Source organism: Lithobates pipiens, unplaced genomic scaffold, assembly GCF_037356315.1.
Source record: "Lithobates pipiens isolate NorthernLeopardFrog02 unplaced genomic scaffold, aLitPip1_a1.2 Scaffold_8, whole genome shotgun sequence".
Lineage (NCBI taxonomy): Eukaryota > Metazoa > Chordata > Amphibia > Anura > Ranidae > Lithobates > Lithobates pipiens.
The window spans coordinates 691,890,185-691,902,316 of record NW_027507903.1 but is presented as its reverse complement, the minus strand read 5'-3'; the positions used below and the strand labels follow the sequence as shown (position 1 = coordinate 691,902,316).

The 12,132-nt window shown below is 53.0% G+C and overlaps 1 protein-coding gene across 1 annotated transcript in view; it reads left to right on the top strand.

Annotated features, from left to right (window-relative positions):
• LOC143962426 (asialoglycoprotein receptor 1-like) overlaps positions 1-12,132 on the top strand; it is a 42,479-nt gene that overhangs the window by 11,786 nt on the left and 18,561 nt on the right. The window contains exon 3 of the mRNA XM_077471703.1: positions 10,207-10,323. Coding sequence (XP_077327829.1) covers positions 10,207-10,323 — 117 coding nt within the window. The remainder of the gene's footprint in view (positions 1-10,206; positions 10,324-12,132) is intronic.

Here is a 12,132-nt window from a genome sequence, read left to right as displayed (position 1 = left end):
AGTCAGGGGTTCAGGTAATGGGGTCGGGTGGTGATGGTAATATCTCCCCTGTATTGGAGGACAGGGGTTCAGGTAATGGGGGTCTGGGTGGTGATGGTAATATCTCCCCTGTATTGGAGGACAGGGGTTCAGGTAATGGGGGTCGGGTGGTGATGGTAATATCTCCCCTGTATTGGAAGTCAGGGGTTCAGGTAATGGGGGTCTGGGTGGTGATGGTAATATCTCCCCTGTATTGGAGGACAGGGGTTCAGGTAATGGGGGTCGGGGTGGTGGGGGTTGGGGTGGTGATGGTAGTATCTCCCCTGTATTGGAGGACAGGGGTTCAGGTAATGGAGGTCACGGTGGTGATGGGATGATGGTAGTATCTCCCTTGTATTGAAGATCAGGGGTTCAAGTAATAGAGGTATGGGTGGTGAAGGTAGTATCTCCCTTTTATTGGAGGATACGAGTTCAGGTAATGGAGGTCGGGGTGGTGATGGTAGTATCTCCCCTGTATTGGAGGACAGGGGTTCAGGTAATGGAGGTCGGGGTGGTGATGGTAGTATCTCCCCTGTATTGGAGGTCAGGGGATCAGGTAATGGGGGTCGGTTTGGTAATGGTAATATCTTCCATGCATTGAAGGACAGGGGTCCAGGTAATAGAAGTTGGGGTGGTAATGGTAATATCTCCCATGCATTGAAGGACAGGGGTTTAGGTAATAGAGGTTGGGTGGTAATGGTAATATCTCCCATGCATTGAAGGACAGGGGTCCAGGTAATAGAGGTTGGGGTGGTAATGGTAATATCTCCCATGCATTGAAGGACAGGGGTCCAGGTAATAGAGGTTGGGGTGGTAATGGTAATATCTCCCATGCATTGAAGGACAGGGGTCCAGGAAATAGAGGTTGGGTGGTAATAGTAATATCTGCCATGCATTAAAGGACAGGGGTCCAGGTAATAGAGGTTGGGGTGGTAATGGTAATATCTCCCATGCATTGAAGGACAGGGGTCCAGGTAATAGAGGTTGGGGTGGTAATGGTAATATCTCCCATGCATTGAAGGACAGGGGTCCAGGTAATAGAGGTTGGGGTTGTAATGGTAATATCTCCCATGCATTGAAGGACAGGGGTCCAGGTAATAGAGGTTGGGTGGTAATGGTAATATCTCCCATGCATTGAAGGACAGGGGTTCAGGTAATAGAGGTTGGGTGGTAATGGTAATATCTCCCATGCATTGAAGGACAGGGGTCCAGGTAATAGAGGTTGGGTGGTAATGGTGATATCTCCCATGCATTGAAGGACAGGGGTCCAGGTAGTCGTCTGAATGGTGATGGGGTTGTAATAATTTCTCCCATGAATTAAAGGGCAGGAGTCCAGTTAATGGTGGTCAAGGTTGTGATGGGGTGATGGTAATATCTCCTTTGTATTGGGGCCAGGAGCCCAGGTAATGTGGCCTGGCTTGTGATGGAGATGTAGTAATTAATATATTCTATATCCTGGAGGACAAGGGTCCAGGTAATGGTGTTTTATCTGGTGATGAGTTTGTAGTAATATCCTGGATGTATTGGAGCACAGGTGTCCAAGCAATGGTGGTCTGGATGGTTAGGAGATGAAGATAAAAGCTCCCATATATTAAAAGCCAAAGGTCCAGGTATTGGTGGTCTGGCTGGTGGGTTGATGGTAATATCTCCCCTGTATTGGAGAACAGGGGTTCAGGTAATGGAAGTCGGGGTGGTGATGGTAGTATCTCTCCTTGGAGAACAGGGGTTCGGGTAATGGGGAACGGGGTGGTGATGGTAGTATCTCTTCTTGGAGGACAGGGGTTCGGGTAATGGGGGTCAGGGTGGTGATGGTAGTATCTCCCCTGTATTGGAGAACAGGGGTTCAGGTAATGGAGGTCGGGTGGTGATGGTAAAATCTATCCTTTATTGGAGGACAGGGGTTCAGGTAATGGAAGTCGGGGTGGTGATGGTAGTATCTCTCCTTGGAGGACAGGGGTTCGTGTAATGGGGGTCGGGGTGGTGGGGGTTGGGGTGGTGATGGTAATATCTCCCCTGTACTGGAGGACAGGGGTTCAGGTAATGGAGGTCACGGTGGTGATGGTAGTATCTCCCCCCGTATTGGAGAACAGGGGTTCAGGTAATGGAGGTATGGGTGGTTATGGGGTGATGGTAATATCTCCCTTGTATTGGAGGACGGGGGTTCAGGTAATGGGGGTTAGGGTGATGATGGGGTGATGGCAGATTCTCCCCTGTATTGGAGGACAGGGGTTCAGGTAATGGAGGTTGGGGTGGTGATGGTAATATCTCTCCTGTATTGGAGGACAGGGTTTCAGGTAATGGAGGTCAGGGTGGTGATAGGATAATGGTAGTATCTCCCTTGTATTGAAGATCAGGGGTTCAATTAATGGAGGTATGGGTGGTGAAGGTAGTATCTCCCTTTTATTGGAGGATACGAGTTCAGGTAATGGAGGTCGGGGTGGTGATTGCAATATCTCCCCTGTATTGGAGGTCAGGGGATCAGGTAATGGAGGTCGGGTGGTGATGGTAGTATCTCCCCTGTATTGGAGGTCAGGGGATCAGGTAATGGAGGTCGGGGTGGTGATGGTAATATCTCCCCTGTATTGGAGGTCAGGGGATCAGGTAATGGAGGTCGGGTGGTGATGGTAATATCTCCCCTGTATTGGAGGTCAGGGGATCAGGTAATGGAGGTCGGGTGGTGATGGTAATATCTCCCCTGTATTGGAGGTCAGGGGATCAGGTAATAGAGGTCGGGGTGGGGATGGTAATATCTCCCCTGTATTGGAGGTCAGGGGATCAGGTAATGGAGGTCGGGGTGGGGATGGTAGTATCTCCCCTGTATTGGAGGACAGGGGTTCAGGTAATGGGGGTCGGGGTGGTGATGGTAGTATCTCCCCTGTATTGGAGGTCAGGGGATCAGGTAATGGAGGTCGGGTGGTGATGGTAGTATCTCCCCTGTATTGGAGGTCAGGGGATCAGGTAATGGAGGTCAGGGTGGTGATGGTAGTATCTCCCCTGTATTGGAGGTCAGGGGTTCAGGTAATGGAGGTCGGGGTGGGGATGGTAGTATTTCCCCTGTATTGGAGGACAGGGGATCAGGTAATGGAGGTCGGGGTGGTGATGGTAATATCTCCCCTGTATTGGAGGTCAGGGGATCAGGTAATGGAGGTCGGGGTGGGGATGGTAGTATCTCCCCTGTATTGGAGGACAGGGGTTCAGGTAATGGGGGTCGGGGTGGTGATGGTAATATCTCCCCTGTATTGGAGGACAGGGGTTCCGGTAATGGAGGTCACGGTGGTGATGGGATGATGGTAGTATCTCCCTTGTATTGGAGGATACGAGTTCAGGTAATGGAGGTCGGGTGGTGATGGTAATATCTCCCCTGTATTGGAGGACAGGGGTTCAGGTAATGGGGGTCGGGGTGGTGATGGTAATATCTCCCCTGTGTTGGAGGACAGGGGTTCAGGTAATGGGGGGGTCTGGGTGGTGATGGTAGTATCTCCCCTGTATTGGAGGACAGGGGTTCAGGTAATGGGGGTCGGGGTGGTGGGGGTCGGGGTGGTGATGGTAGTATCTCCCCTGTATTGGAGGACAGGGGTTCAGGTAATGGGGTCTGGGTGGTGATGGTAATATCTCCCCTGTATTGGAGGACAGGGGTTCAGGTAATGGGGGTCAGGGTGGTGGGGGTTGGGGTGGTGATGGTAGTATCTCCCCTGTATTGGAGGACAGGGGTTCAGGTAATGGGGGGGGTCTGGGTGGTGATGGTAGTATCTCCCCTGTATTGGAGGACAGGGGTTCAGGTAATGGGGGGTCTGGGTGGTGATGGTAATATCTCCCCTGTATTGGAGGACAGGGGTTCAGGTAATGGAGGTCGGGGTGGTGATGGTAATATCTCCCCTGTGTTGGAGGATAGAGGTTCAGGTAATGGGGGGGTCTGGGTGGTTATGGTAGTATATCCCCTGTATTGGAGGACAGGGGTTCAGGTAATGGGGGGTCTGGGTGGTGATGGTAATATCTCCCCTGTATTGGAGGACAGGGGTTCAGGTAATGGAGGTCGGGGTGGTGATGGTAATATCTCCCCTGTGTTGGAGGATAGAGGTTCAGGTAATGGGGGGGTCTGGGTGGTGATGGTAGTATCTCCCCTGTATTGGAGGACAGGGGTTCAGGTAATGGGGGGGTCGGGGTGGTGATGGTAATATCTCCCCTGTATTGGAGGACAGGGGTTCAGGTAATGGGGGGGTCTGGGTGGTGATGGTAATATCTCCCCTGTATTGGAGGACAGGGGTTCAGGTAATGGGTGTCTGGGTGGTGATGGTAATATCTCCCCAGTATTGGAGGACAGGGGTTCAGGTAATGGAGGTCGAGGTGGTGATGGTAATATCTCCCCTGTATTGAAGGACAGGGGTTCAGGTAATGGGGGTCGGGGTGGTGATGGTAATATCTCCCCTGTATTGGAGGACAGGGGTTCAGGTAATGGGGGTCGGGGTGGTGATGGTAATATCTCCCCTGTATTGGAGGACAGGGGTTCAGGTAATGGGGGTCGGGGTGGTGATGGTAGTATCTCCCCTGTATTGGAGGACAGGGGTTCAGGTAATGGGGGTCGGGGTGGTGATGGTAGTATCTCCCCTGTATTGGAGGACAGGGGTTCAGGTAATGGGGGTCGGGGTGGTGATGGTAGTATCTCCCCTGTATTGGAGGACAGGGGTTCAGGTAATGGGGGTCGGGGTGGTGATGGTAGTATCTCCCCTGTATTGGAGGACAGGGGTTCAGGTAATGGAGGTCGGGGTGGTGATGGTAGTATCTCCCCTGTATTGGAGGTCAGGGGATCAGGTAATGGGGGTCGGGGTGGTGATGGTAATATCTCCCCTGTATTGGAGGACAGGGGTTCAGGTAATGGAGGTCGGGGTGGTGATGGTAGTATCTCCACTGTATTGGAGGTCAGGGGATCAGGTAATGGGGGTCGGGGTGGGGATGGTAATATCTCCCCTGTATTGGAGGACAGGGGTTCAGGTAATGGAGGTCGGGGTGGTGATGGTAATATCTCCCCTGTATTGGAGGTCAGGGGATCAGGTAATGGGGGTCGGGGTGGTGATGGTAATATCTCCCCTGTGTTGGAGGACAGGGGTTCAGGTAATGGGGGAGTCTGGGTGGTGATGGTAATATCTCCCCTGTATTGGAAGTCAGGGGTTCAGGTAATGGGTGTCTGGGTGGTGATGGTAATATCTCCCCTGTATTGGAGGACAGGGGTTCAGGTAATGGGGGTCGGGTGGTGATGGTAATATCTCCCCTGTATTGGAAGTCAGGGGTTCAGGTAATGGGGGTCTGGGTGGTGATGGTAATATCTCCCCTGTATTGGAAGTCAGGGGTTCAGGTAATGGGGGTCTGGGTGGTGATGGTAATACCTCCCCTGTATTGGAGGACAGGGGTTCAGGTAAAGGGGGTCGGGTGGTGATGGTAATATCTCCCCTGTATTGGAGGACAGGGGTTCAGGTAATGGAGGTCGGGGTGGTGATGGTAATATCTCCCCTGTATTGGAGGACAGGGGTTCAGGTAATGGGGGTCGGGGTGGTGATGGTAATATCTCCCCTGTATTGAAGGACAGGGGTTCAGGTAATGGGGGTCGGGTGGTGATGGTAATATCTCCCCTGTTTTGGAAGTCAGGGGTTCAGGTAATGGGGTCGGGTGGTGATGGTAATATCTCCCCTGTATTGGAGGACAGGGGTTCAGGTAATGGGGGTCTGGGTGGTGATGGTAATATCTCCCCTGTATTGGAGGACAGGGGTTCAGGTAATGGGGGTCGGGTGGTGATGGTAGTATCTCCCCTGTATTGGAGGTCAGGGGATCAGGTAATGGGGGTCGGGGTGGTGATGGTAATATCTCCCCTGTATTGGAGGACAGGGGTTCAGGTAATGGAGATCGGGGTGGTGATGGTAATATCTCCCCTGTATTGGAGGACAGGGGTTCAGGTAATGGGGGTCGGGGTGGTGATGGTAGTATCTCCCCTGTATTGGAAGGCAGGGGTTCAGGTAATGGGGATTGGGGTGGTGATGGTAGTATCTCCTCTGTATTGGAGGACAGGGGTTCAGGTGATGGGGGTCGGGGTGGTGATGGTAGTATCTCCCCTGTATTGGAGGACAGGGGTTCAGGTGATGGGGGTCGGGGTGGTGATGGTAGTATCTCCCCTGTATTGGAAGGCAGGGGTTCAGGTAATGGGGGTCGGGGTGGTGATGGTAGTATCTCCTCTGTATTGGAGGACAGGGGTTCAGGTGATGGGGGTCGGGGTGGTGATGGTAATATCTCCTCTGTATTGGAGGACAGGGGTTCGGGTAATGGAGGTCGGGGTGGTGATGGTAATATCTCCCCTGTTTTGAAAGTCAGGGGTTCAGGTAATGGGGGTCGGGTGGTGATGGTAATATCTCCCCTGTTTTGAAAGTCAGGGGTTCAGGTAATGGGGTCGGATGGTGATGGTAATATCTCCCCTGTATTGGAGGACAGGGGTTCAGGTAATGGGGGTCGGGTGGTGATGGTAATATCTCCCCTGTATTGGAGGACAGGGGTTCAGGTAATGGGGGTCGGGTGGTGATGGTAATATCTCCCCTGTATTGGAGGACAGGGGTTCAGGTAATGGGGTCGGGTGGTGATGGTAATATCTCCCCTGTATTGGAGGACAGGGGTTCAGGTAATGGGGGTCTGGGTGGTGATGGTAGTATCTCCCCTGTATTGGAGGTCAGGGGTTCAGGTAATGGGGGTCGGGGTGATGATGGTAATATCTCCCCTGTATTGGAGGTCAGGGGTTCAGGTAATGGGGGTCGGGGTGATGATGGTAATATCTCCCCTGTATTGGAGGTCAGGGGTTCAGGTAATGGGGGTCGGGGTGATGATGGTAATATCTCCCCTGTATTGGAGGACAGGGGTTCGGGTAATGGAGGTCGGGGTGGTGATGGTAATATCTCCCCTGTATTGGAGGACAGGGGTTTAGGTAATGGGGGTCGGGTGGTGATGGTAATATCTCCCCTGTATTGGAAGTCAGGGGTTCAGGTAATGGGGGTCGGGGTGGTGATGGTAATATCTCCCCTGTATTGGAGGACAGGGGTTCAGGTAATGGAGATCGGGGTGGTGATGGTAATATCTCCCCTGTATTGGAGGATAGGGGTTCAGGTGATGGAGGTCGGGGTGGTGATGGTAGTATCTCCCCTGTATTGGAAGGCAGGGGTTCAGGTAATGGGGGTCGTGGTGGTGATGGTAATATCTCCCCTGTATTGGAGGACAGGGGTTCAGGTAATGGGGGTCGGGTGGTGATGGTAATATCTCCCTGTATTGGAGGACAGGGGTTCAGGTAATGGGGGTCGGGGTGGTGATGGTAGTATCTCCTCTGTATTGGAGGACAGGGGTTCGGGTAATGGAGGTCGGGGTGGTGATGGTAATATCTCCCCTGTATTGGAGGTCAGGGGTTCAGGTAATGGGGGTCGGGGTGGTGATGGTAATATCTCCCCTGTATTGGAGGACAGGGGTTCGGGTAATGGAGGTCGGGGTGGTGATGGTAATATCTCCCCTGTATTGGAGGACAGGGGTTCAGGTAATGGGGTCGGGTGGTGATGGTAATATCTCCCTGTATTGGAGGTCAGGGGTTCAGGTAATGGAGGTCAGGGTGGGGATGGTAGTATCTCCCCTGTATTGGAGGACAGGGGTTCAGGTAATGGGGGTCGGGTGGTGATGGTAATATCTCCCCTGTATTGGAGGTCAGGGGTTCAGGTAATGGGGGTCGGGGTGGTGATGGTAATATCTCCCCTGTATTGGAGGACAGGGGTTCGGGTAATGGAGGTCGGGGTGGTGATGGTAATATCTCCCCTGTATTGGAGGTCAGGGGTTCAGGTAATGGGGGTCGGGGTGGTGATGGTAATATCTCCCCTGTATTGGAGGACAGGGGTTCGGGTAATGGAGGTCGGGGTGGTGATGGTAATATCTCCCCTGTATTGGAGGACAGGGGTTCAGGTAATGGGGGTCGGGTGGTGATGGTAATATCTCCCCTGTATTGGAGGTCAGGGGTTCAGGTAATGGGGGTCGGGGTGGTGATGGTAATATCTCCCCTGTATTGGAGGACAGGGGTTCAGGTAATGGGGGTCGGGGTGGGGATGGCAGTATCTCCTCTGTATTGGAGGACAGGGGTTCAGGTAATGGGGGTCGGGGTGGGGATGGCAGTATCTCCCCTGTATTGGAGGACAGGGGTTCAGGTAATGGGGGTCGGGTGGTGATGGTAGTATCTCCCCTGTATTGGAGGACAGGGGTTCAGGTAATGGGGGTCGGGGTGGTGGGGGTTGGGGTGGTGATGGTAGTATCTCCCCTGTATTGGAGGACGGGGGTTCAGGTAATGGGGGTCGGGTGGTGATGGTAGTATCTCCCCTGTATTGGAGGACAGGGGTTCAGGTAATGGAGGTCGGGGTGGGGATGGTAGTATCTCCCCTGTATTGGAGGACAGGGGTTCAGGTAATGGAGGTCGGGGTGGGGATGGTAGTATCTCCCCTGTATTGGAGGACAGGGGTTCAGGTAATGGGGGTCTGGGTGGTGATGGGGTCGGGGTGGTGATGGTAATATCTTCCCTGTATTGGAGGACAGGGGTTCAGGTAATGGAGGTCGGCGTGGGGATGGTAGTATCTCCCCTGTATTGGAGGACAGGGGTTCAGGTAATGGGGGTTGGGGTGGTGATGGTAGTATCTCCCCTGTATTGGAGGACAGGGGTTCAGGTAATGGGGGTTGGGGTGGTGATGGTAGTATCTCCCCTGTATTGGAGGACAGGGGTTCAGGTAATGGGGGTTGGGGTGGGGATGGTAGTATCTCCCCTGTATTGGAGGACAGGGGTTCAGGTAATGGGGGTTGGGGTGGTGATGGTAGTATCTCCCCTGTATTGGAGGACAGGGGTTCAGGTAATGGGGGTTGGGGTGGTGATGGTAGTATCTCCCCTGTATTGGAGGACAGGGGTTCAGGTAATGGGGGTTGGGTGGTGATGGTAGTATCTCCCCTGTATTGGAGGACAGGGGTTCAGGTAATGGGGGTCGGGGTGGTGGGGGTTGGGGTGGTGATGGTAGTATCTCCCCTGTATTGGAGGACAGGGGTTCAGGTAATGGGGGTCGGGGTGGTGATGGTAGTATCTCCCCTGTATTGGAGGACAGGGGTTCAGGTAATGGGGGTTGGGGTGGTGATGGTAGTATCTCCCCTGTATTGGAGGACAGGGGTTCAGGTAATGGGGGTCGGGGTGGTGGGGGTTGGGGTGGTGATGGTAGTATCTCCCCTGTATTGGAGGACAGGGGTTCAGGTAATGGGGGTCTGGGTGGTGATGGTAATATCTCCCCTGTATTGGAGGACAGGGGTTCAGGTAATGGGGGTCTGGGTGGTGATGGTAATATCTCCCCTGTATTGGAGGACAGGGGTTCAGGTAATGGGGGTCTGGGTGGTGATGGTAATATCTCCCCTGTATTGGAGGACAGGGGTTCAGGTAATGGGGGTCGGGGTGGTGGGGGTCGGGTGGTGATGGTAATATCTCCCCTGTATTGGAGGACAGGGGTTCAGGTAATGGAGGTTGGGGTGGTGATGGTAATATCTCCCCTGTATTGGAGGACAGGGGTCCAGGTAATGGGGGTCGGGGTGGTGGGGGTCGGGTGGTGATGATAATGCCTCCCCTGTATTGGAGGACAGGGGTTCAGGTAATGGGGGTCAGGTGGTGATGGTAATATCTCCCCTGTATTGGAGGACAGGGGTTCAGGTAATGGAGGTTGGGGTGGTGATGGTAATATCTCCCCTGTATTGGAGGACAGGGGTCCAGGTAATGGGGGTCGGGTGGTGATGATAATACCTCCCCTGTATTGGAGGACAGGGGTTCAGGTAATGGGGGTCAGGTGGTGATGGTAATATCTCCCCTGTATTGGAGGACAGGGGTTCAGGTAATGGGGGTCTGGGTGGTGATGGTAATATCTCCCCTGTATTGGAAGTCAGGGGTTCAGGTAATGGGGGTCGGGGTGGTGGGGGTCGGGTGGTGATGATAATACCTCCCCTGTATTGGAGGACAGGGGTTCAGGTAATGGGGGTCTGGGTGGTGATGGTAATATCTCCCCTGTATTGGAAGTCAGGGGTTCAGGTAATGGGGGTCGGGGTGGTGTTGGGGTGTCAGTAATATATCTTCTATGTTCTGAGCTCTCGTCTCTCTCCCTCTATCAGTCAGCAGAGGACTGCGGTGGTTTGATCGGCCGGTCTCCCCTCGTGTCATCGTTCTTCTGGTCGGTGTCTGTGCCGGACTCATCATCATAAACATTGTGGTCACCGCCTCCAGCCGAGGTGAGGAAGTGCGGTCACACACATCAGTCAGATCTTCTATTTGGGGTCAGACACATCAATTATGAAAATATCCCCATATCCAGTACAATAGGGGACAGGTGGCACCCCATATCCAGTATAATAGGGGACAGGTGGCACCCCATATCCAGTATAATAGGGGACGGGTGACACCCCATATCCAGTACAATAGGGGATGGGTGACACCCCATATCCAGTATAATAGGGGACGGGTGACACCCCATATCCAGTACAATAGGGGATGGGTGACACCCCATATCCAGTATAATTCAGGACTGGTGGCACCCCAAATTCAGTATAATACGTCATGGGTGGCACCCCATATCCAGTATAATACGTCATGGGTGGCACTCCATATCCAGTACAATAGGGGACAGGTGGCACCCCATATCCAGTACAATAGGGGATGGGTGACACCCCATATCCAGTATAATAGGGGACGGGTGACACCCCATATCCAGTACAATAGGGGATGGGTGACACCCCATATCCAGTATAATTCAGGACTGGTGGCACCCCAAATTCAGTATAATACGTCATGGGTGGCACCCCATATCCAGTATAATACGTCATGGGTGGCACTCCATATCCAGTATAATACGTCATGGGTGGCACTCCATATCCAGTACAATAGGGGACAGGTGGCACCCCATATCCAGTACAATAGGGGACAGGTGGCACCCCATATCCAGTATAATAGGGGACAGGTGGCACCCCATATCCAGTATAATAGGGGACAGGTGGCACCCCATATCCAGTATAATAGGGGACAGGTGGCACCCCATATCCAGTATAATAGGGGACAGGTGGCACCCCATATCCAGTATAATAGAGGACAGCTGGCACCCCATATCCAGTATAATAGGGGACAGGTGGCACCCCATATCCAGTATAATAGGGGACAGGTGGCACCCCATATCCAGTATAATAGGGGACGGGTGACACCCCATATCCAGTACAATAGGGGATGGGTGACACCCCATATCCAGTATAATAGGGGACGGGTGACACCCCATATCCAGTACAATAGGGGATGGGTGACACCCCATATCCAGTATAATTCAGGACTGGTGGCACCCCATATCCAGTATAATACGTCATGGGTGGCACCCCATATCCAGTATAATACGTCATGGGTGGCACTCCATATCCAGTACAATAGGGGACAGGTGGCACCCCATATCCAGTACAATAGGGGACAGGTGGCACCCCATATCCAGTATAATAGGGGACAGGTGGCACCCCATATCCAGTATAATAGGGGACAGATGGCACCCCATATCCAGTATAATAGGGGACAGGTGGAACCCCACATCCAGTATAATAGGGGACAGGTGGCACCCCATATCCAGTATAATAGGGGACAGGTGGCACAGCATATCCAGTATAATAGGGGACAGGTGGAACCCCACATCCAGTATAATAGGGGACAGCTGGCACCCCATATCCAGTATAATAGGGAACAGGTGGCACCCCATATCCAGTATAATAGAGGACAGGTGGCACCCCATATCCAGTATAATAGGGGACAGGTGGAACCCCACATCCAGTATAATAGGGGACAGCTGGCACCCCATATCCAGTATAATAGAGGACAGGTGGCACCCCATATCCAGTATAATAGAGGACAGGTGGCACCCCATATCCAGTATAATTGAGGACAGGTGGCACCCCATATCCAGTATAATAGGGGACAGGTGGCACCCCATATCCAGTATAATTCAGGACAGGTCCACCCCATATCCAGTATAATAGGGGAGAGGTGGCACCCCATATCCAGTATAATAGGGG